Below are 23,063 nucleotides of genomic sequence, written 5' to 3' on the forward strand. Positions count from 1 at the left end.
TTCTGAACCTGCTAAAGGAGCACTTAGGGTTTCCTAATTGTAGAACCAACCAGAGTGTAAGGGCCTGATGAGACCTCTATTTTCCCTCATTTCTGATTCAGCCTAATGTTCTGATCTTACTGTCCCACTGGGGCAAGGGTAATGAGATCAACACATACAGCCCAGTGCATCAGCAGACAAGACTGTGGCAGCCTAATGGAGAAGCTACCAATGCTGGACCGCAGATTTGAGCTTTAGCCTTTTAAAGCAATAGTACAATTGCTCAGTTTCTTTCAGAACATCCTGTTATTCTTTTTCAAAAGCAGGGCACCTGCCCAGAAATAGTGTCACCTTCTGAAACTTTCAAATAAAGGGGAAAAGATAGATATACATATAATCATATACATACATATCCAATGTGCAATTTTATATTGCAAGGAAGTCTCTGTCTCTCCTGACAGATTAAAAAATGATTTAAAAGCAGGAACTATATCATTCATTTTTTAAGCACCACAGCACTTATGACACGTATGAGAGTACTACATAATTTTCATCTCTGTGCATATATTTTCATGCAAAAATTTTAATTAATATTTAAAATTTATTTTTAAAAAGGCTGTTTACATCAATAACTTGAACAGAAAGAACTCACTAAAATTTATTTTGTATTCCAGCTATGAATAAAAAAATTGACAATTACAATTTAATTCAAACAAAAAAAAAATCACTAGTAGATTCTATGAGTAGACTTTGGATCATAATATGTACTACCTTCTTCCAGAAGTTTTTGAGAAGTTCTGATGAAATTGAGAGAAGGGAAGACCTCTGTTAACTGTCAAGTCGAATGCTATTATCAGGCAGCACCAAACAGCTCTCTGATGTAATCATATGCACAAGCTGTGACAACTGTTAGCAATTTAATTCAGGATGATTTGCAACATTATCTTCCTTAAGTAAAGTATTATGCTAATAGATAAAGGGGCATAAACAACAACTCTGATACTTGCTCAGTGCTCATTAAAACAAAACATACATCACTATTCCTTATGGTTTGCTATCACTGAGCAGTTGAGGGACGTGTTTTAGAATGACACACACGTTTTCCCCTCAGTTACAGTATTCCATTTTATACCACCTAAGAAAAGCAAAATTGAAATTGTGTACTTAAAAATTAAAGTCACTGTTCAACTGTTTACAGATAAAGTCTCAACAGAGAACTTACTTTTTAAGATATAGAATTTCAATTAAGCTACTGTTGATGACCATCTAGAAAACAGAAACTAGAGTAAAAGTTTGTAATGGTCAGCTTTCATACCTGGGCAATCCCTCCAAGATGACTTCTCAGAAGAAAACAGGAGCTTCTTCAAAAGAAACGCCTTAAGATAATTAAAGCATCAATTAGCAGAATGCATTAGCATCATATCTTATGGCACTCTTTTGTTTTAAAATTGATGAAGACTAATCTATGTCTTTTTTTCATCTTGTGAATAGTCCTAAAATATTTCAAATGGTTCCCCTTCATATTCAACAGTAACTATGACAAATTATTGGCTCAGAATATACTAACTTTATTTTAAATTCATAAAATTCCTCCATAACACACACTTCCTAGCAAGAACTAACTCAAGGGGGCGGGGCAGTGGTACACTCACCCAGCTGACCACACACATTATCAGGCACAAGCCCCCCGCCACCAACCCTACAGGGGCACACTACATGTGGAGTAGACCTGTCAATATCTATCTACCCATCTCCTCTGAATTTCTCTCTGTACTATCAAATACAATAGAAAAAGAAAAAATATGGCTGCTGGGAGCAGTGAATTTTTAATGTCGCCACCAACACCCCAGTGATATCCCTGGTGATAAAGAAAAAAGTGACTCAAAATTAATAGTCACATAACTAGAAAATAAAGAGACTTGCTACTCCACAACAGAATGGCCCTATTAGAACAAGATCACATCTACTTTTCTCTTACATTATTTGAATTTATGTGACAATTCAACTGGATTATTATCTCAGAGAAAAAAATATATAATAAAAAATTGAAAATTATAATTACTTGATATAAACCAACTATACTTGCAAAATAACTATCTTGGAAAAGTACTGAGTTTTACCAACTTTCATGGTAGCAAGCCTTGCATTTAACCACATACACAGTCTTTCAATAAAAACCTAAGTCCCCAGAGCCTGTTTAAGGGAATTGGTATAGCCTAAAAGAGACATGTTAATGTAATCTGATGTGCAAAGGATAAGGAATCTTCAAATTGAAATAAATCCCTACAAGCAACAGAAATTTGTATTAGCTAGTCAGCATTTAGCAGTTCTAATAATTGAGTCACAATTAAATTTTATTTTTTTTTATATCTTATGCCTCCCAGACAAGGTTCAAACTTTCAATTTTTTCTTTTTTTACAATTTTACTAATGAAGAAAAAAAGCTCTGTTTTTAATGAAGATGAATAGTCTATACATTTTTTCAAACTAATTCCAAAAGGGTTTTCTTCATAGATATATATTTTTAATTTAATAATGTAAGTATATAAGATCTGAGAGACAAATTTACAGCTAGCAGTTCAGGAATGTGTTCTTAATACCCAATGCATAGCAAATATCACATTAAATATGCTGATTGAAGCATTAACAATAAATTCTAGCTCCATTAATAACAGTTGTGAATTATACACTGCAATTTAGACATTAAGTGTAATGAATTAAAATTTTAATTCTTGGTTTTATAACTTAAGTATAACAATTTAAATTTTTGAAATTCAGTATAACAAATTAAGATTCAAAGATAAAAATATTCAGATTAAATATATTTTGTGCAAAGGAATATTTTTTTATTTTGGAAATTGTTTCAACTGCTACTAATTTTATTTTTAAAAGTTAGACCTATATTTTAAAATAGTACATACTGTCAATTTATAGTTTTAGGCCATGAAATTAATACATTTTTAACTTATCAGAAAAAAGTCATTTTCATAGACAGTGGACATGAACATAGTACCATTACTATGATGTACGCTCTGTCATATATGTTACCACTCAAGAGTTTCATTTATTAGAAGATACCATGATCACCAGTATTAATTACAAGTCCTTCTAAGGAGTTGGTAAAGTAATCTGTTACCTGAACAGGTGCAATAACAGCACAGGGTCCACCTTCAAACTGTTCTAATGCAGATCCCTCTGATTCACTAAACACAAACCCTAAAAATGAAAGCAAGTAGCAAAGACTAAAATTAAAATTCAAGGAGTAGTTATTAAAAAAGTTTACTTTGCTCTGAAAAGATTATTTTTCACAACAGCAAAATATCTGGAAGAAGTCAGGTGCATTGGTTGTTAACTTTGTGGGGAAGTTCACCAAGACATCTTTAAAAAAATTTATGGAACTATGTCCCCCTTTTAAATACATACAAACACACAAATTTGCAGCTAGAGGACCCTCAAAAGGGACTAGATAAAGGATGAACTTCAGTAAGAAAAGACTTTAAATCTGATGATAAAAGGCCCTTTCTATACAGTATCAAAACAATTTCTATCTCTGAACATTGTATAACCTAAAAAGCAAGTGTTGGGCAGGGGTAGATAGCATAATGGTTATGCAAAGAGACTCTCATGCCTGAGGCTCCAAAGTCCGAGGTTCAATCCCCCACACCACCATAAGCCAGAGCTGAGCAGTCCTCTGGTAAAAACAAAACAAAACAAATAAATAAATAAACAAATAGCCAGTTTCATCATTTAATGAGACAACGAACATGCTCATACCAGCTCTGTCTTAGGTCTTTAGCCATCATTATTTGTTTTGCTAACAGGGTTATTGCTTAGGTTCCTCCATATCTCACAATTCCTCTGCTTCAGACAGACCCCCCCCCCTTCCTCTTTTTTTTAGATGTGGGAGAGGAGGAGAAACAGCAGTCCACAGCTTGTGAAGCTGTGCAGTTACTTCCATGTGGTGGCTGGGATCTTGAACCCAAGTGCTCACACATTATGAAGTGTGCACTGTATTGGGTGAGCCTTCTCTTGTTCCTCTAACTCATCCATTACTGACAGCAACAGAGGTTCTCCCAGAGGACATGGAGTCAGACAGAGGGAAGGAGAACTGAGATGCCATCAGTTCAACCTTCAGAAAATCATTTCAGCTCTCTAGGCCTCAGTGTACTTATCTTCAGAAGAGTCGTTTATTTCCAGTTCTGACATGCGAGAAATTTGCAAAGTTTCATTAATAGTTATTTAGCCACTCATCCAACAACATTTCACCAAGCATTTATGTCCTAAACACGAATGACATTGTGGGCAGAGAAAAGAATGACTGGCTTTGCTCAAGTCAAAACACAGCAGGTAACTTTGAAGCTGGTCTAGAATTAGAACTGGCCAGAAATCCAACAGTGGGAGAATGATTCTTAGGTAAAGAAAGCACCTTTAGGGGCCGGGTGGTGGCGCACCTAGTGGTGGCGCACCTAGTTGAGTGCACGTAGTACAATGTGCAAGGACGTGAGTTCGAGCCCCGGTCCCCACCTGCAAGGGGAAAGCTTCATGAGTGGTGAAACAGGGCTGCAGGTCTCTCTGTCTCTCTCTCCCTCTCTATCACCCCATTCCCTCTTGATTTCTGGCTGTTTCTATCCAATAAATAAAGATAATTAAAAATAATAATAAAGAATAAAAAGAAAAAAAAAAAGAAAGCACCTTTATGGTAGGACTATGGTTTGCTAGGAGACCCAGCAGAGGGGAATATGACATCGCTGAAGGAACTGTGGGAGGAGAGGTGGCAGTTGGGAGGAGAGAGAATGACAAGACATAAGCACTGGGCAGGGTCAGGCCACGACTGAAATGGCTTACATGCTTTATTCAAATAGTTATGTGACCATGCTGGCTTTTCCTCATATTTTTATTGGGAGTAGAATTGGGAAGGGAGCTATTTGAACAGTCTTTATCAAGCATTGTAGAGAACAGTCACGTTTTAAACTGCTGAGGCAGAATTCAGAATATAAGGAGAAAAAGAAAGTGTAAACTATGATAAAGGGGGAAAAGATGGTTTAAAGGGTAATAGACAAGGAGATAATATTTATAGACTGAAGGCTTTTTTTTTTTTCTTTTCAAGAAAGAGCGGTTCTATGGAAAAGAAAAAGTTTAAAAACTCCAAGTTCTGAGCAAACATGGTCTGATGGAGGTGGTGCTGGATGGATTCTCAGTGTGGTCCGCAGAGCCTTGGAAGTCCTAGAGAACCACTCAGGAGGCCCAATGACAGTCACATTACTTTCTGTAATAAAAGTGCTTTCTTTCACTGTGTTAGTAGTACAAAAGCAACAGTGGCTTAAACTACTGATGCATTAGTGCACATCAAAGCAGAGACTCCAAGTTGTACAACAGTCACTGAACTAGTAAACACCACTCTCTAACAGGGGGAAAAAAGGCTGACATCCACCTCAAGGGGAAAGCACACATGGAATGCTTTGAATTGCAAGCCAAACTCCTTTTTAAAAAACAAACAAAAAAACAAAACTGAGCACTATTTTTACTTGCAAAAGCTATGGGCAAACCATAAGTATTCAGACTTGAAATAAATGAAGTGAGCTGGACAATTAAAAGAAAACTGACAGTTTTTTTTTTTTTTTTTTTTTTTTTTTGCCAGTGATGGCACTTCAAGCTTTTAAGCAATGACTAAAATTTTGGAAAACCTGTGTCAACTGCTGCATGCTTGACAGCTTCTGAATACTTGAGATTTTTCTAATGAGACCAGTGGTACTAGTGGTAAATGTGACCTTTCAAACTGTACATTGAAATGCATCAAACACGGGAGATCTTCATGAACCACTGGACAAGACTTGCCAATGGTCAATGCATGATATAAGTGAGCGCAGCGCTGGAAAGACACGTCAGTCATAAAACAGCAGCCTGGGAAGACGGTCAACTGGCAGAGCACAGGTCTTGCATGCCTGAGGCTCCTGATTGGATCTCCAGCATGTTATGTACCAGTGTGGTGTTCTGGCTTCTCTACTTCATAAGAAATAAGGTTAATCTTTTTTTTTTTTTTTTTTTAAAAAGTAGAAAACAAGCCAGTGAGTTTCCATCTAACAGGGTACACAAAATTTATGGATGTGGCTCCAGATTTTGAACTATAAGACCTCTAAGAAATTATCATTTGTTGAGTTCTTGGTGTAGTGGCAAAGAAAATGTCCTCAATTACTAGGGGCAAAAACATTAAAACTCCTAACTTTGTTGCTTGAATTACTATTTACTTTAACCAATGACAGAGTGCAGTAGAGAATCTAGCTGTTACCTCCTGAGCTTTTTTGGGGGGGAAAAAAAAACTTGGTAATTTTTTCATATTGAAGTCCTCAACTGTTTAATTATTGGCTTAGTTCTGAGGACTTTTTTTTACAAGATGACTGCTGTCTCAGAAACACAATTAGACTTTAATAATTTAAGAGTATTAAACTAAGTCAAAAGCAAACCATGAGTATCATTTACTGCTAAGTAAATCTTAGCAGGCTTCTAAACTGTAGCAAAAGGAAAGTGAAGAGGGGGGGTAAGAAGAGAAGAACTGAAGAGAATGTTAATTCTGAAAATATATCACAAGCTGCTAAGAGAAAAGAACTAGAAAGCACTACGGATACAGTGACAGTTAAAGCACTTGTACTGGTGCTAGCCACTCTCTTCTCCTGAGATACCAGCAGCCAGGGAGAAACACAGCAAATGGCAGGATAAATGAAGGATTAGAAATAGGGTAAGACAAATTTAGTAAGGACAAATAAGAAGAATAGGACAAATGAGAAGAAAGTGTGCTGGTTATGTTAAAAAATCAAACTGAGGTCCCAGCTAGGAATAAGAGGGGACACCATGAGGCCATCACTCAGTTGAGCTCTTCTATGGGGACTCAGCAGAGAGACCCTGGCTTTGGGTCTCATGCAGAGGCAAAAACTAGGCTTTGCCTAACTGTCAGGGTATGTAATAAGTAGAATACTAATGGATTCTTGCTTTATTTAAAATTACTAATAATGTAAGGTGTTTTTCAAGATCCATGGCACTGCTGATAGTTTGAAATGTTTTACAGTGAGTAGCTCTTGTACTTTAGATACTAAAACTTCAAGGAGAGATTCTGAGACAAGTCTACTCTACACAATCTGATATTAATTTCTAATGGGCAAAGAGTATCAGTACTTAATATGAAATAAAGTCACCTAAATGAAAAATAAAGTATTCAAACTTGAAACAACTATGCTAAGTAGGCTTTTCTTTAGCAATATGTTTTACTTGAGTCTGAACTTTTAAGATTGTTGTTTCTCACACTCAAGTACTTCCTAGCTTCAAAAAGAATTTATCACAAAATGGATTTTCCTTAGATCTGAATTAATCCATATAGGCATCTGATCTTAAATATGATTTTCTATCAGGTATCATAGTACAAAGAAGTCTTTCTCAGTTTTTTATCTTTTAAATAATTGAAACCTGAACCATGAACCTCACTGCAATTTTCTAGTCTTTGTCTCATGTGATTTACATGCATATAGACATTCAAACCAGTCTGACAACTACTGCCTCTATAAATCTAGTCTTCCACATAAACAAAAGGCCACCGAAGAGCTATTCCCAGATAGATATTAAGCCAAATATCTGATTGAGGCATAGTTTACTCATCTTCAAATAGGAGGATAATTACATTTATCCTTTGCTAATGCACAGGATTGTTGAAAGGATTAAGTAAGACTCAAAAAACTGTGGCCCATAATAGAAAACCTAAGTTACTTTGATACTCAGACTGAAAGAATACATCACGCATTCAAAGTACCAAGAAGTTAACTTTGTCATATATAGGTTTATGAGGAACTGAATGCCACAGAGTTAGAATTTAGGTAGACTGAAGAAATGCAAACCCACACTTAGGAAAAATAAAAAGTTCCCAATAACAAAAACCTTGAAAATGTCATGATCTATAATATTAACTGATTCTCACTATGGTGAAATGTCGAATTATAGTAAACATGTTTTAGCATACTATTAAAATCAAATCCAGGGGCCGGGTGGTGGCACACCTGGTTGAGCACAAACGTTACAATGCACAAGGACCCAGGTTCAAGCCCCCAGTCCTCACCTGCAGGGGGAAAGCTTCACAAGTGGTGAAGCAGGGATGCAGGTGTCTCTCTGTCTCTCACCCTCTCTATCCCTCCTTTCCCTCTCGATTTCTATCTCTATCCAATAAAGATAAAAAATAAAAATAAAATAAACTCAAATCCAAATATATAAATCACTAAGTACATTTTGTACTTAACATTTTAACCAATCCCTTAATTTTCCTAAATTAATTTGTTTAAGCTAATTTTTTATATCCCCCCCAAATACCAACTGATGTTATCAGGAAGTTCAAAACTAATTTCTGCCAACTAAAGTTTTCCCCACCCCTCCAACACACTGACCAGCTAACTCTAAGCAGCACAACTGGGCATCTCCCTTTCTGATTCATCTTTAGGTGAGACAATAAACTTAAGAGCTTGGGGCAAGGAGGAAAATAATGGTTTTGAGAGTTTATGATCTAGATCTGAGGGTGGACTGTCTTTGTATACAAAGTTTGGGAACACAGCCATACCCACACTATCTAGGGCTGCTTTCACACAAAGACAGAGCTGAGTATTGAAAAACAGAAGTCAGTGAATTCACAGAAAAAGCCTGCCAGGGTGGTGGGCGGTAGTGCAGCGGGTTTAGCACACATAGTGCAAAGCTCAAGGACAGATGCAAGGATCCAGGTTCTCTGGTTCCCGACCTGCAGGGGGTAGGGGGGGTTGTTACAAGCAATGAAGCAAGTCTGCAGGTGTCTTATCTTTCTCTTCCCCTCCTCTCTCGATTTCTTTCTGTCCTATCCAACAACAATGGAAAGAACAGCCACTAGGAGCAGTGGTTCCGTAGTACAGTCACCGAACCCCAATGATAACCCTAGAGGCAAAAACAACAACAACAACAAAAAACAACCTAATATTCAGGTAGACATCAATATAGTAAACAAAAAATGTTGGTATGTCACAATGTTTTTATTTATAGTAAGCTTGCTCATTGTGTTAACCTAGGTAACTCTTTGGTGATGTTGAGATGTGGTCAATCTGACCACTACCTACAAACCACTGCCCAGTATCCTGACCCAAATTAACATCTGTTTCCGTCTGGATTACTGCAATGACCTCTTTTCCCATCTTGTCTCACGCAATTCTCTACAGGTCTATCTTCCGAGTCACCAGATTCTTTATAAACTTGTCATATGCTTCTCTGTTACCTCCAACCTTCCAATGATGTCTCATTTCATTCAGAATAAAACCAGTCATCACTATGTTCTGTGAAGTTTTATATCATTTGTGATATATTATTTCCTACACCAGTATTATTACCTTCCCCTTTCCTCGTCTCCAGCCAAACTAATCTCCTTCTTCCTTTCCCTTAAAAGGCTAGGCATATGGGAGCCTGGCAGTAGCGCAAAGCACAAGGACCAAGTGCAAGGGCCAGCGTGGGGAGCCCCCGGCTCCCCACCTGCAGGGGAGTCGCTCCACAGGCGGTGAAGCAGGTCTTCAGGTGTCTATCTTTCTCTCTCTCCCTGTCTTCCCCTCCTCTCTCCATTTCTCTCTGTCCTATCCAACAACGACATCAGTAACAACAACTACAACAATAAAAACAAAGACAACAAGGGCAACAAAAGGGAAAATAAATAAAATTACCAAAAAAATAAAATAAAATAAAATAAAAATAAATAAAAGGGCCAGGCATAATCTGCACAAAGTCTATAAAGGGTATTCCCTCTACCCTACACACTCTTTCTTTCAATAGCTACATGACAAAGTGAGTAACTTCAAAGCCCTGAATCAAATTTCATCTTAAAATGAGGTCCATCCAGGTCACCCCATTCCAGAACTCTCCATTTTCTTACCTACTAATTATTATACCAATTTATCTTATTTTTATCTTCCCTCCCAAGCCTAAAATGCAGAGGCCTGGAATACTGTTGTCCATGGGAAGAAGGGAAGGGAGGATAAACTGTGCTTATAAACCAGGGAAATAGAAAATATAAGCCTTAAAAAAATAAAGTCAGGGAGTCGGGCTCTAGCACAGCGGGTTAAACCCAGGTGGCGCAAAGCATAAGGACCAGTGTAAGGATACCAGTTCGAGCCCCCGGCTCCCCAACTGCAGAGGAGTCGCTTCAAAAGGAGGTCTCGAAACTTTACATCAGGCTCAACCTGACGCTGCTGACTGGCTACGGAAGAAGGACAAACGCTAGAAGAAGAAGAAAAGCAGTGAAGCAGGTCTGTCTTTCTCTCCCCCTCTCTGTCTTCCCCTCCTCTCTCCATTTCTCTCTGTCCTATCCAACAACAACTACAACAATACAACAAAGGGCAACAAAAGGGAATAAATAAAATACATATTTTAAAAAAAGGAGAAAAAGTCAACAGGAGGGTGTGATGTAGAAGTAGAAAATAAAAGGGAGTTGGGCAGTAGCGCAGCAGGTTAAGCACGCACATGGCACAAAGCGAAGGACCTGCGTAAGGATCCCTGTTCGAGCCCCCAGCTCCCCATCTGCGGGGGGGGGGGGGGGGGGGGGGTCACTTCACAAGCAGTGAAGCAGGTCTGCAGGTGTCTCTCTCCCCGTCTTCCCCTCTTCTATTTCTCTCTGTCCTATCCAACAACAACGACGTCAATAACAACAACAATAATAACTACAACAATAAAACAAGGGCAACAAAAGGAAATAAATATTTTAAAATAAATAAGTCAAAAATAAAAACAAAAGTCCAATTTAAAAGAGCAACAACTTCAAAACTTTCAATTACATATATTATTACTGTTAAAAAGTGGAGCAGAGGAATAAGTTTTTTAAAACAATCTGTATGATATCTAATTTAATCAAATAAATAATTTAAATTTAAATATTATCAATTTTTTAAAAAGTAATGTTTCACTCCTGAAGTAACTTTTATCATATTATTAAAAACTGTCAATCAAGCAGGTAAAGAAACTATGTGCTTCTAAGTTTGTTGGTTCAATATATCAAAATAATTTGACTAACAAATTTTCCTAAATGGAATATCCATGAAGATAATTTTATATATATTTACTCCATCTTAAACCTATAAACTTAATTTCAAAAAAATAGATAGATAAAAAGGAATTACAGCTGCCAAAGTACATTTGTCACATCACTAACAATCACAACAAAGCAGTGACTTGGGCTTAGTCACACTAACCCAAAGTTCCCACAGCAAATTAGAAATAGATTCTGCATCTATATCCCCATTAGCAAGCATTCCTGATTCAGAAATAACTTAAACACTGATTTGAATGTTTTAAAATCTTCAAAGACCTTGAAGAATTATACATCTATAATATAACTGCACCTTCTGAAAAGCAAAAATATAAAATTAGTTAATTAGATAAAATTCTTGGGGCTAGGTGGTGGTGAACACAGCAAAGTGCATGCTACCATGTGTGAGAGCCACAGTCCCCACTTTCAGGGGAGTTTCACAAGGCTGACTTTTTCACAGTTCTGACCGTATCTCTTCTCCTGTATCTCATATCTCTGTAATTTTTTAAAATAGTATTGACTGATTCCTGATAATAAAATTTCCTAACACTTAAAGGTGGCATAACATTTCATTGTGTCACTATAAAGTTCTATTTTGTGTGATTACTTAGCAACAAACAATTTCTTAGGGCAAAGCCAGGGAGTAATTTTTGCTTAGCCCAAAATTAAAAGTTTTTACATTAAGCTACCATTTTGCAAGTGTTTACAATTTGGCAGATAATGTGTTGAGTTCCTAAATGTCTTTTCACATCTTTAATCCATGCAACAGTCCTGTAAGATTGGCACTACCAACACCTGTACTTAAAAGGAAATTGAAGCTGTAAGAGTTAAATAATTTTTTTAAAAAAAAATTTATATTTATTTATTTTCCCTTTTGTTGCCCTTGTTTTTTATTGTTGTTGTAATTATTATTGTTATTGATGTCATTGTTAGATAGGACAGAGAGAAATGGGAGAGAAAGACAGACACCTGCAGACCTGCTTCACTGCCTGTGAAGCGACTCCCCTGCAGGTGAGGAGCCGGGGGCGAGGATTCGAACTGAGATCCTTATGCTACTGGGTCCTTGCACTACCGCCGACTTGACTTTTTTTTTTTTTTTTTTTGCCTCCATGGTTATTGCTGGGGCTTGGTGCCTGCACTAAGAATCCACTACTCCTGGGGGCCATTTTCCCCATTTTTTTTGTTTTGTTTTGTTGTTGCCTTTGTCATTGCCCTTGTTATTGTTGGGAGAGGAGGAGAAGGCAGAGAGGGAGAGAAAAAGACACGTGCAGACCTGCTTCACCGCTTGTGAAGCGAACCCCCTGCAGGTCGGGAGCCAGGGCTCAATATGCCCGTCCTTGCGCCTTGTGTGCTTAACCCACCGTGCTATCGCCCAACTACTGCTAGGCCTCCATTAAATAACTTTTTAAAACTGCCTCCAGGGTTATCATTGGGTTCAGTGCCAGCATTACTAATCCACTGCTCCTGGCGGCCATTTATTCCTTTTGTTGTTTTCATTTTAACTGATAGGACAGAGAGAAATTGAGAGGGAAGGGGAAGACAGGGAGAGATAAAGACAGACACCTGCAGACCTGCTTCACCTCTAGTGAGAGGTCCCACTGCAGGTGGAGGGTGCTGTGGCTTGAATGCGGATCTAAGCACTGGTCCTCGTGCTTAGTACTACTCAGTACTATATGCCCTTAACAAGGTCGCCACCGCCTAGCCCCTTAACTTTAGTTTAAAACACGCCTATTCCAAAACTGCTCTTAACTCTTTCTACATGGACTCTTCGGATTTTCATCACGCTCTTACTATATATAATGCAGAAAGTTACCTTATTCCATATCGCAAATGTTTAATTAATGCTGACGAGTCACACGGAAAGTAAAATTTTCCTTGACCCTTCAGTCTTGTGTATCTCATCAATCCTCATTACTAGGATGAATGAGTCGGAGTGGGAATACCTTGTAAATCAGGGCATGCATGTACCCAAGATGCCACAGATTAGCTAGCTGACGTAATTAAATGAGTAGTGAAACAAACTATATGTGAAGTTTAAAAACTGAAAATAGAGCTGTGTTTAGGAGCTGGAAGGCTTGGAATTCACTTCCAATATCAATTTGACCTCAGAAGGAGTCATTTAACCTTTTTTCTCATCGGCAAAACAAAACCGGACTTACTAACCCACACTGACTAATGAATGCATTATGATTCTAATTTTACCAATGCTTAAGAGACAACAGGGAGTGGTCTGGGAAAGGACTTTTTTTTTTTGCCTCCAGAGTTATCGCTGGGGCTGGGTGCCTGCACTATCAATGCACTGCTCCTGGAGGCCATTTTTCCCATTTTGTTTCCCTTGTTGTTGCCCTGGTGGTTGTTATTGTTGCCATTGCAGGACAGAAAGAAATCGAGAGGAGGGGAAGACAGAGTGGGGGAGAGAAAGACAGACACCTGCAGACCAACTTCACAGCCTGTGAAGCGAACCCCTGCAGGTAGGGAGCGCGGCTCTCGCACCGGGATCCTTAAACTGGTCCTTGTGCTTTGCGCCAAGAGCGCTTAACCCGCTGCGCTACCGCCTGACACACACACACATCCCCCCCCCCCCGAAGGGATTACTTAAATCCTAAAAATCTGTGTTGCAAAATACACATTAGGAAATAGAGAATTAGATTTACTAGGCTAAAATCCCCCAAGACCCTTTAAGAAGATTGTCTCAGTGTTTTAACAACGACAAGAAATTGCTATTACCTAACCTATTGGCCTGTGGTGTTTCCTGAGTCGACTAAGTCATTCTGGCTCCAAAAATTTGCTGGATGAACTTCACTAAAGTGGCCTTTCTGAAATCACTTTAGGTAATGTGTTTACACTTGTGTTTTCATACCAAAGCTCAAGAATTTGGGATATTTACCTGTCCAAAACCTGGCACGGCGCTGGCGCTCAATAAATGGGATTATTATTTTTTTAATGTGTTTCGTTTGGGCATTATTAACAAAACTTACAGAACTCAAAGGCCACCCAGTTAGTGCTCTGCTCCACATCCTACTTGAAGGGGATGCTTCGGGAGGACTCAACCCGGGGCTCCCCAGCACCGAGCGTGACCACACAATCCACGCCCTCAAGATGAAGCTGAGCCCGGAACTGGCCGCCTGGGCTTCACCGCGGGGCCCCCCCTTTCCCCCAACACCCCTAACCTGAAGCTGGTGACCGGAGCCCCCAGCACTTGTGGACAAAGTGATAGCCGGGCACGGGCAGACGGACCTTCGGGGGCACCCACTGCACCCACTTTAGGGGGTCACCCAACCTGCTCTGCTCGGAGCATTAGGGGACAACTGACCCGGCCCCTAGCAGGCGGGCAGGCAGGGTGCTTGCTGCTCCACAGTCCCAAGCCCGCCCGCCCGGATCCCCGGAGCCCAGCCAGCGGGTACCTTGCGTCCAGCGGCAGAAGATGGTGTCGGAGAGCCCGGGGCTGCTCTGGGTGCCCCATACAAGCTCCATCAGCTCCTGAGTCAGTTCGGACATGTTGGGGGACTGGCCAGCGGGGCTGCGCTTCCACAACACCTGCCCTGGCACATGGGGAAGGGGCGGCTTCAGAGACCGGAGCTACGGGAAGGCGGCGGCACAAGAGGTCGGCCGGAGCGGAGCGAGAGGGAGCTAGCCGCCACTTGCCGGGAACGCGCCTGTCAAGCCCAGTCCGAGCCGAGAAGAAGGAGTTTCCCCGAGGCGGAAGTACGCTCACTTCCGGCTCTTACGGAGCACGGAGACACCTCCCCGGAAGCGGAAGTGGAGTGGCTATAAAAGAGGAGCGCTGACCAGGTTCGGGAGACCACGGGTTTATCTGAGTTGTGTCCTGGGGCTCTAAGTGGCTGCCACTTTCTATACTGAGAGTCACATCCCTTGGAGTTGGCCTGTGTGCTCCTGGGACACCTCCTCTTGCGGCGGCTTCTCTGTTACCTGGAGCTCTGAGGCCAAAGTCCTTAAACCCAGAACACAACCTGTTGCTTAAAGTTGGGTAATTTTATGCTAAACTACAACTATAAGATGATGGTTGGGTCTCAATGGGGAAAAATACATGCTTGTGTAGAGAAAAGCTGATTTACAGAAATAGAGCAGGCAGTGTCACACACCTGGTAAAGCACACTTGTTACCATACCTAGGACATACCTGAGTTCAAGCCCAGGTCCCCAACTGCAGGGGATAGGGGGCTTCACAAATGGTGAAGCAGTACCACAAGTTTCTCTCTTTTTAAAATATTTATTTATTCCCTTTTGTTGCCCTTGTTTTATTGTTACTGGTGTCATTGTTGGATAGGACATAGAGAAATGGATAGTGGAGGGGAAGCCAGAGGGGAGATTTGAAAGACAGACACCTGTAGACCTGCTTCACCACTTGTGAAGTGACTCCCCTGCAGGTGAGGAGCGGGGCCTCAAATCGGAATCCTTACGCTGGTCCTTGCACTTTGCGTCACGTGCGCTTAAACCACTGCTACTGCTCAAGACTCCCAAATTACTCTTTTTCTAACTCCCCCCCCCCAATTTCTCTCTGTCCAGAAAGAAAGGAAAAGAGGAGGCGGAGGGAAAAGAGAGAGAAAAGGAAAGGAAGGAGTAAACCACTAGAAATAGATTCATCCTGCATGCACCACGTCCCAGCAATGACAGTAACAAAATAGAACAAGAAATTAGGGCTGGGAAGATAGCATAATGGATATAAAAAAAAAAAAAAAAAAGATTTTAGTGCCTGAGGCTCCAGTGTCCAAGGCTCAACTCCCATCACTACCATTCGCCAGAACTGAGCAGTACCCCCCCCCCCAAAAAAAAAAAAGGCATCGTGGGAGACGAACTAATTAAGTCCACTATCACTTTTGCTGTAAATGTGTGGACCAAGTCAGGGTGAAGCTGGTTTGGTTCTATGAAAAGGCCTCACACAAGCCTACTGATTCTGAAGAACTTCCACCTTAGATATACTACTCACCAACCATCAAAACATACAGAAAAGTGACATTAAAAACACCCTAATTTACTGGAGAAAAAGTACAAGGAGCAAGCCCCATTTATTTGCCTCAATAGATGACACTGAGTCATGAGACAGATTATGCATCACTATGTTGCGGTAGTCCTGACATAAATATTATTCTTAAACTCCATCATTTCTACACACTTTGTAAAATCTCTATACCAGAACACCATCTTTGTAACTTGTCTCTCTAAGTAATCTAAAAGCTGTTTCCACACTTGAATCCTCAGTTTGATTCTTTAAAAAAAAAACAAAACTCTAAAATCTAAGTTTGTATTTAGTTAACAGCTGCCAAGTCTCTGTGCCTCAAAGTTAAAACAGCTACTAAAAACATAACCTGAGAGTATGGTGTAATGTGCTTTAGCAGTCTCTACCAGGTGTAATGAGTAATTAAGCTATTTACATGGAGACAGATTCAAAGTATCCTGTTTGTAAGAGGGCACTTTCATCAGCACTCCATTGCTTGAGACTGGGCTATGTGGGTGGCACCTGGTCTAAAGTCCAAGCTTTAATCATTGACTAGGATTCACTTAAATTTAGTTTTTATGGAAACCTCTATTTGTAGGGAGGGCGAAGAGAAGAAGGAGGGGGTGTGAACATTTATTTTGGGTGACCTTTGAATTTTAAACAAATAGGCACAATCTAATGGATTTTTTCTATTATGCAATTAAAGGGCTTTGCTGCTTTATTTTAGACATCAGCAAACTTTGCTATAGTTAAAAGGAAATGTTTAAAGTGCCTGAGTCATATTCATAACTGCCCTGCTATTAATTATCTTTGGAATATAGTTTACCTTAATTTTGCAAATCTTATCTATTCTTCATGACATAGTATAAAAGTCATTTTGAAAGAAAACTTTCTCCAACTATTACACCTTAAATTAATAAAATTTGTCCCACTTTAACTGTAAATAACTTGTTTATGACTATTACTCTAGTCCTTCCATCTGCAAAAAAATTTAGTTGAGATATAAGTGAATGGTCTGAGCTAGGAAAGTAGAATTCAGTCTTCTCTGAAACTCTATTACCTTCAGAAATACATTATATAATAGCCTTCAACTTTCCTGATTTGCTCACTGAAATAAATGTGTGTGTGTGTTTTAATGCTGCTAAATTAAATTAGTTGTTGCACCTTATACTTTGTCTTGGGTTGTTGATTAATCAATATGAATTGTTGTTTTTCCTTCAATGACTCAGTATTTTGTTTTGTTTTTATCACCAGAGCTGTCACTGTGGCTTGGTGCCTGGGTGACCGCTCCACTGTTCTTGCTGGCAGCTAATTTTTAAAAAGTATTACTTTATTTTCTTTGATAGAGGGTAAGACAGAGAGAGTCACCTGTGTCATTTATCCATGAAGTGTTCTTTTGCAGGTGGGGACTAGGGATTTGAACCCAGGTTTTTGTGCGTGGTAACATGTGTACTCTACTGGGTGCAGAACCACCTGGGCCCTCAGTGGTATTTTACAAAGTGATGAGTCTGCAAGTACAAGTTAGTTTGTAGTTAGATAGTGGTTGGTGTTGTGGTTACTATTTGGTCAAAGGTATTTCTTTGTATAAATAGACAACTATACACTGTAATTACCAATCATTTTCTGTATCTAAGCATGGGTACATTGACTAGTTTGATGAAAACAATATGGGTGGAAACCAATAGCATCTATTGCTGGTACCCAGAATTAAAAAGCCTTTGACAACATCATACTTTTTGAGACCCTCACATCACTTCTTGAATCTCCTACACACAGAAAAATGCAAAATAACGCTCTCAAAAATGAATACAGAATTAAGCTGCATTATAATATCTAATTCTTTTCCCTTAATCTGAAAGAAAAATGGATGTCTGCTGGATTAAACTCAGAAATGGGATGGAATGGGTCATCTAGAGAAGAATAAGGTTCTGCAGTTAGTCGTGGTAACACTGGGGAGGAAAATTGATGCCAGTTAGAGCTGCTCTGTATGTGAGTTCTTTTTCCAGGTTTGACCTATAAGGATAGCTCTTACTTTCTTGCAAGTATCAGCATGCATTTCAGAGTGCTTGGCACAAAAGTTGTTTTTAAATATTTTTATTGTTTATATTCAATCCAGTATTTCTCCACAAAATGAATCTAGATCCCCTAATATACATTCTCCAGGCCACTAGTGGTTAACATGAATTGCTGGATAAGAAAATAGAGTGAGGACCAGATGGTAGCGCACCTAGTTTAGTGCACAAGAACCCAGGTTCAAGCCCCAGGTCCCCCCCTGTAGGGGGAAAACTTTGTGAGTGGTGAAGCAGTGCTGCAGGTATATCTCTGTCTCTCTCCCTCTCTATCACCCCCTCCGGCTCCTGGTTTCTGGCTGTCTCGATCCAAGAAATAAATAAATAAATAAAGTTAATTTTAAAATCTTTCTAAGAAAAGTTAACGTTTAAGAAAAAAAGAACGAACTTACAATTTTTCTTCTAAAATTTACTTTTAAACATATGTAAGAACACTAACCTTAATTGTGCATTTTCCTATGTTAATGCAATAGCTAACCCTTAAAGTAATGTCATAACATTTACAGACTGCTAGAAAGTCAAAGAACTTTCCAAGAATGTCAATGGAATCAAATCTGATCATCTCACTAACATATGCCATCTAATGAATGATCAAAAACCTACTATTCCTGATTTAGAATCTCAATGTATATTTGATATTATGTTAGGATTTTAATTCTGTTATTCCATCAACAGGTGGTGCCAATGTATTATAGTTTGAATTTTGTGAAGGAAAAGCATAATTTTGAAGTAGTTGTACCTGTTCTTATTTTACTGTTTTTAATAGTTGTATATTACTGCTTTTACATCCTATGAAATACCAACTTTAGGGTTTCTTTTAGTTTTTAATCTGTTTAAACTTATGTTGTGGACATACAATTGACTGAATCTTCTAATGTAGACTATACTTCAAGAAACTATACAATATGCATGCTATTCTGTCTATGAAGCAATTCATAGCCAAAAGTAGCGTTTGTAATAGGCAGCTACATATTCTAATATATGGTCCACAAAGAGGATCAAAATCTGCCTTGCTAGTATATATCAAAATACATTCTCACTTTATTTTACTGCTTTGTATTTAAAAAAAACTAAGATGAACAAGACAACAACCCAGGCATGTTTGGGATTTTTTTTTTCTTTACAAATGCTAAATACAGCATTGGTCACAGCTTTGCCAAGAATTCTCTTTGTAGTTAAGTCTTCCCAGAAATAACACCAGGATTCCCTTTTATGTCACAGTAAGTCACACAGGGTAAGCCTGGACTGGGTAACCCCACATAGGATGGATAACCTTGTAAGAGATGTGAAACCCTATATGGGTTGGTAACCCCAAATGACCTGCTAGAAAGAAAATAGATAAAGTCTAACACTAGGCTTGCTCCCTTCCCTAGTACTATCTTGGATTCACTCTGTAAAGGAACAAAGCTATTTCCTCCAGGATGGTTTTCAAAGTCACAGCATGGTCACAGAAGGAAGTAATTAGAAGTTGGAACAAGTCACTGACAGAGAGATTTGTTTGAGGCTTCTTGTGATTCTCCTCAGTGATTTCAAGAACAGCTAGCTCTTCTAAAGCTCATTAGTTCTGCATTGTTGATATGGATGAAGAAAATAATTGAAAATGATACTGTTCTTTAGCAATAGTAAAAATGCAGGCAATACCAATGAAACAAATACTTCAAATCGTTTGCATCAATTAGATGAGTAGGTCAACAGAGGAAACATTCAGTTCAAAGTCAACAAAACAGAGTTCATCTGGGAACAGAAAACCAAGTTAAATACTATATGCTAACTAGTGTGGTTAGCAACACACCAGGCACATTTTATCTTATTTCATTTTTACAACGAATCGAAAGATACCTTAAGACCATTTTCCTTTAATGTAAATTTTAATATGTAGTTCCTAATTATTAGCATACTTATGTGGTTCCTAGACACATTTTCAAAATTATTCTGATTTAGTCTCCTTGTTTCTTATATAAATCTGTAACAACATTCATTTCACAATTAAGATACATTTTCACAAGTTATACTGAAAGGGAATATCAAAGCCCTAACTAAAACAGGAACTAAAAAGAATAAATTCTAATCATGACTTTTTATAACAGTAAATAAAGCTGTTCAGAAGGCATAGGCAGTGTATGGTACAGTAGAAATGTTAGTTTTAATAAACTGATAATAGGGCCAGAAAGATAATTCACCAGATAAGACACCTGCAACCCAGTTCAAACACTGACACAACTTGGGAGTTGGTATGGCAACAGAGGACATTTTGGCACTGTGGTATCTTCTACTCTGTCTCTTTATCTCTGTGTCTCTGTACCTGAATGAAAAATTGGCTTGAAGTGCAAGACCTCTGTCCCACCAAAAATAAGATTGCAAAAGAAGATGAGGGAAGTCAAGTCGGGCGGTAGCGCAGTGGGTTAAGCGCACGTGGCTTGAAGCACAAGGATCCCGGTTCAAGCCCCCAGCTCCTCACCTGCGGGCAGTCGCTTCACAAGCGGTGAAGCAGGTCTGCAGGTGTCTGTCTTTGTCTCCCCCTCTCTGTCTTCCCCTCCTCTCTCTGTTTCTCTCTGCCCTATCTAACAACGACGCCATCAATAACTATAACAACAGTAAAAAAACAAGGGCAACAAAAGGGAAAATAAATAAATTTAAAAAACATTAAAAAAGGATTTAAAAAAAAGTAGAGGTGCAGCCTATGAAGTATACTAACATATTGTTCTTTTTTCTTCATTAGGTTAAGTCAGGTAGTATCATTTCTTCCTACTACATAGTAGGAAGAAAATTCAGGCAATATGTCTACATTGACCTTACAGATGTCTTTTGATATTTGATTCCAACAGCAAAGAGCAAAAATAACTACCTCAAACAAAGGGTATCTGTAGAATGGAATGAACTTTGTTCATGAAAACAAAAGAAATAAGAGAAGGCATTTGAAAATTACCAATCTGACAAGGGGATAATATGCAAAATATATCAGACTCATAAAATTCAACAGCATCAAAGTATACAATCTGTTTAAAAATGGGGTAGGGGTCCCCACCTGTAGGGGAAAAGCTTTGCAAGTGATGAAGCAGTGCTGCAGGTGTCTCTCTCTCTCTCTCTATCATCTCTGTCCCTCTCGATTTCTGGTTGTCTCTATCCAATAAGTAAATAAAGATAGTAATAATAAAATTTTTTTTTAAAAATGGAGGAGGGTAAAATGGCACAGAAATTTACACAGCAGACCTCCAGAGGTCCCGGGTTCAATTTCCAGTATCATAAGTCAAAGCTTAATGGTGCTTTGCTAAATTTAAAAAAAAAAAAGTTATCAACTAAAGGACAATTAATGACAACCTTTATTAGAATAAACAACTAAATGCAGTAAAACTTGAGGTTAATTTAGATCCCACTAGAATTCTAGGTATATTTCCTCCCCAACTTGAGGTTAGAATTTGTTTATTTATTCATGAGAAAAATAGGCAGAGAGAGAAAGAACCACACACCACTCTGGCACATGTGCTACTGGGGATTGAACTCAGGACCTCATGGTTGAGAACCCAGTGCTTTATCCACTGAGCCACCTCTCAGACCACACAATTAAAAAAATTGTTTTATTATCTTTATTTATTTATTTATTGGATAGAGACGTCCATAAATCGAGAGGGAAGGGTTGGCGGTTCCCTTCTTAACCATGTGGACCCAAGATGGCGCTTAGACTCCAGGCTGGGGCCGGAGACGCCCTCATCACGAGTTCCATAACTTAGGATGAAGAGTGTGGCCAGCACCTGTTAGGGACTATGTGGTCTTATGCTACGGGCATGACGTGGTATGCTATGAGGTGTGGCTCTGTGATTGGATTACTATTACTTCCCCTTCCCTAAACCACAGTATACTAACCCCGCCTGCTGAACAATAAAGGAGCTGTCTCTCTGAAGCACTCCCGGAGGTTTGTGTCTTTCTCTGTGCTCACCCTCACCACTGGTATCCCTGCGGTGGCATGTCGCCCCCTCAACCAGTGCGGGCTGCCGGCGAGAAAAGGGGGACAGATTTCTAGCACATTCTCATTTTCTTTTCCTGTTAAGCAAGTGCATTGCTTACAGATAGCAAAATTCCTAGACTTCAAATAATATAACAAAAGGCCCTAAAAGAAGAATAAAAATCCAACAAAGAAGAATAAAGCTAGAGGTATCCTATTCCTTGATTTCAAAATATATCATATGTCTTTAAGAAATTAGTATGGTTGTGGGGGACAGAGGGTAGTAAAGTTTGTAGAGCACAGATTTTCCTATATGTTGGAAGCTGGGTTAGGGCTCCTCAGCCCCTAAGTCAGAGCACCGTCAAAGGGGAGGTTTTCACCAGTGGTAAAGCAGTGCTGTCGTGTCTCTCTTGTCTCTCTCTTTGGGGTTAATCACCAGCTTACCATCCCTTTCTGATACCCACCTGGAGCCTACACCAAGACTCACAGCCATCTTACATCCAACCAGTCACTGTTAGGGCATTAATTACAGGAAAGATTTAAGCGTTAGTCAGTCTCTCTGAGGGCAGGGCACAGGCTTCCTTATTCTGCATGAAAAATACCTGGTACAGAGTTCTATAATTATCTTTTGAATTAATAAATAAATGCTGGGAGTCAGGCGGTAGCACAGTGGGTTAAGCACATGTGGCACAAAGCAGCAAGGACCGGCGTAAGGATTCCAGTTCGAGCCCCCGCTCCTCACCTGTAGGGGAGTCGCTTCACAGGTAGTGAAGCAGGTCTGCAGGTGTCTATCTTTCTCTCCCCCCTCTTTCTTCCCTTCCTCTCTCCATTTCTCTCTGTCCTATCTAACAACGATGATATCACTAACAACAACAATAACAACAACAATAAAAACCAAGAGTGCCTGCACTATGAATCCATTGCTCCTGGAGGCCATTTTTCCATTTTGTTGCTCTTGTTATTATTGTTGCTGCTATTGTTGCTGTTGTTGTTATTGGATAGGACAGAGAGAAATGGAGAGAGGAGAGGAAGACAGAGGGGGGAGAGAAAGATAAACA

At 39.3% G+C, this 23,063-nt stretch overlaps 1 protein-coding gene across 6 annotated transcripts in view; it reads right to left on the minus strand.

Annotated features, from left to right (window-relative positions):
- The window catches only part of MINDY3 (MINDY lysine 48 deubiquitinase 3), a 66,030-nt gene extending 51,273 nt beyond the window's left edge, over window positions 1-14,757 (minus strand). For 2 of the 6 annotated variants that reach the window (XM_060192221.1, XM_060192223.1), the window contains exons 1-3: window positions 14,445-14,754; window positions 3,115-3,194; window positions 1,295-1,355 (exon numbers count right to left, since the gene is read on the minus strand). In XM_060192221.1, coding sequence (XP_060048204.1) covers window positions 1,295-1,355; window positions 3,115-3,194; window positions 14,445-14,538 — 235 coding nt within the window. In that variant the 5' untranslated portion in view covers window positions 14,539-14,754. Of the gene's footprint in view, window positions 1-1,294; window positions 1,356-3,114; window positions 3,195-14,444 lie in introns of all 6 variants that reach the window. The other 4 variants (XR_009550256.1, XR_009550257.1, XM_007526146.3 and 1 more) reach the window with 4 other exon arrangements.
- Between the last annotated feature and the right edge of the window lie 8,306 nt (window positions 14,758-23,063).

Source organism: Erinaceus europaeus, chromosome 6 (assembly GCF_950295315.1).
Source record: "Erinaceus europaeus chromosome 6, mEriEur2.1, whole genome shotgun sequence".
Classification (NCBI taxonomy): Eukaryota; Metazoa; Chordata; class Mammalia; order Eulipotyphla; family Erinaceidae; genus Erinaceus; species Erinaceus europaeus.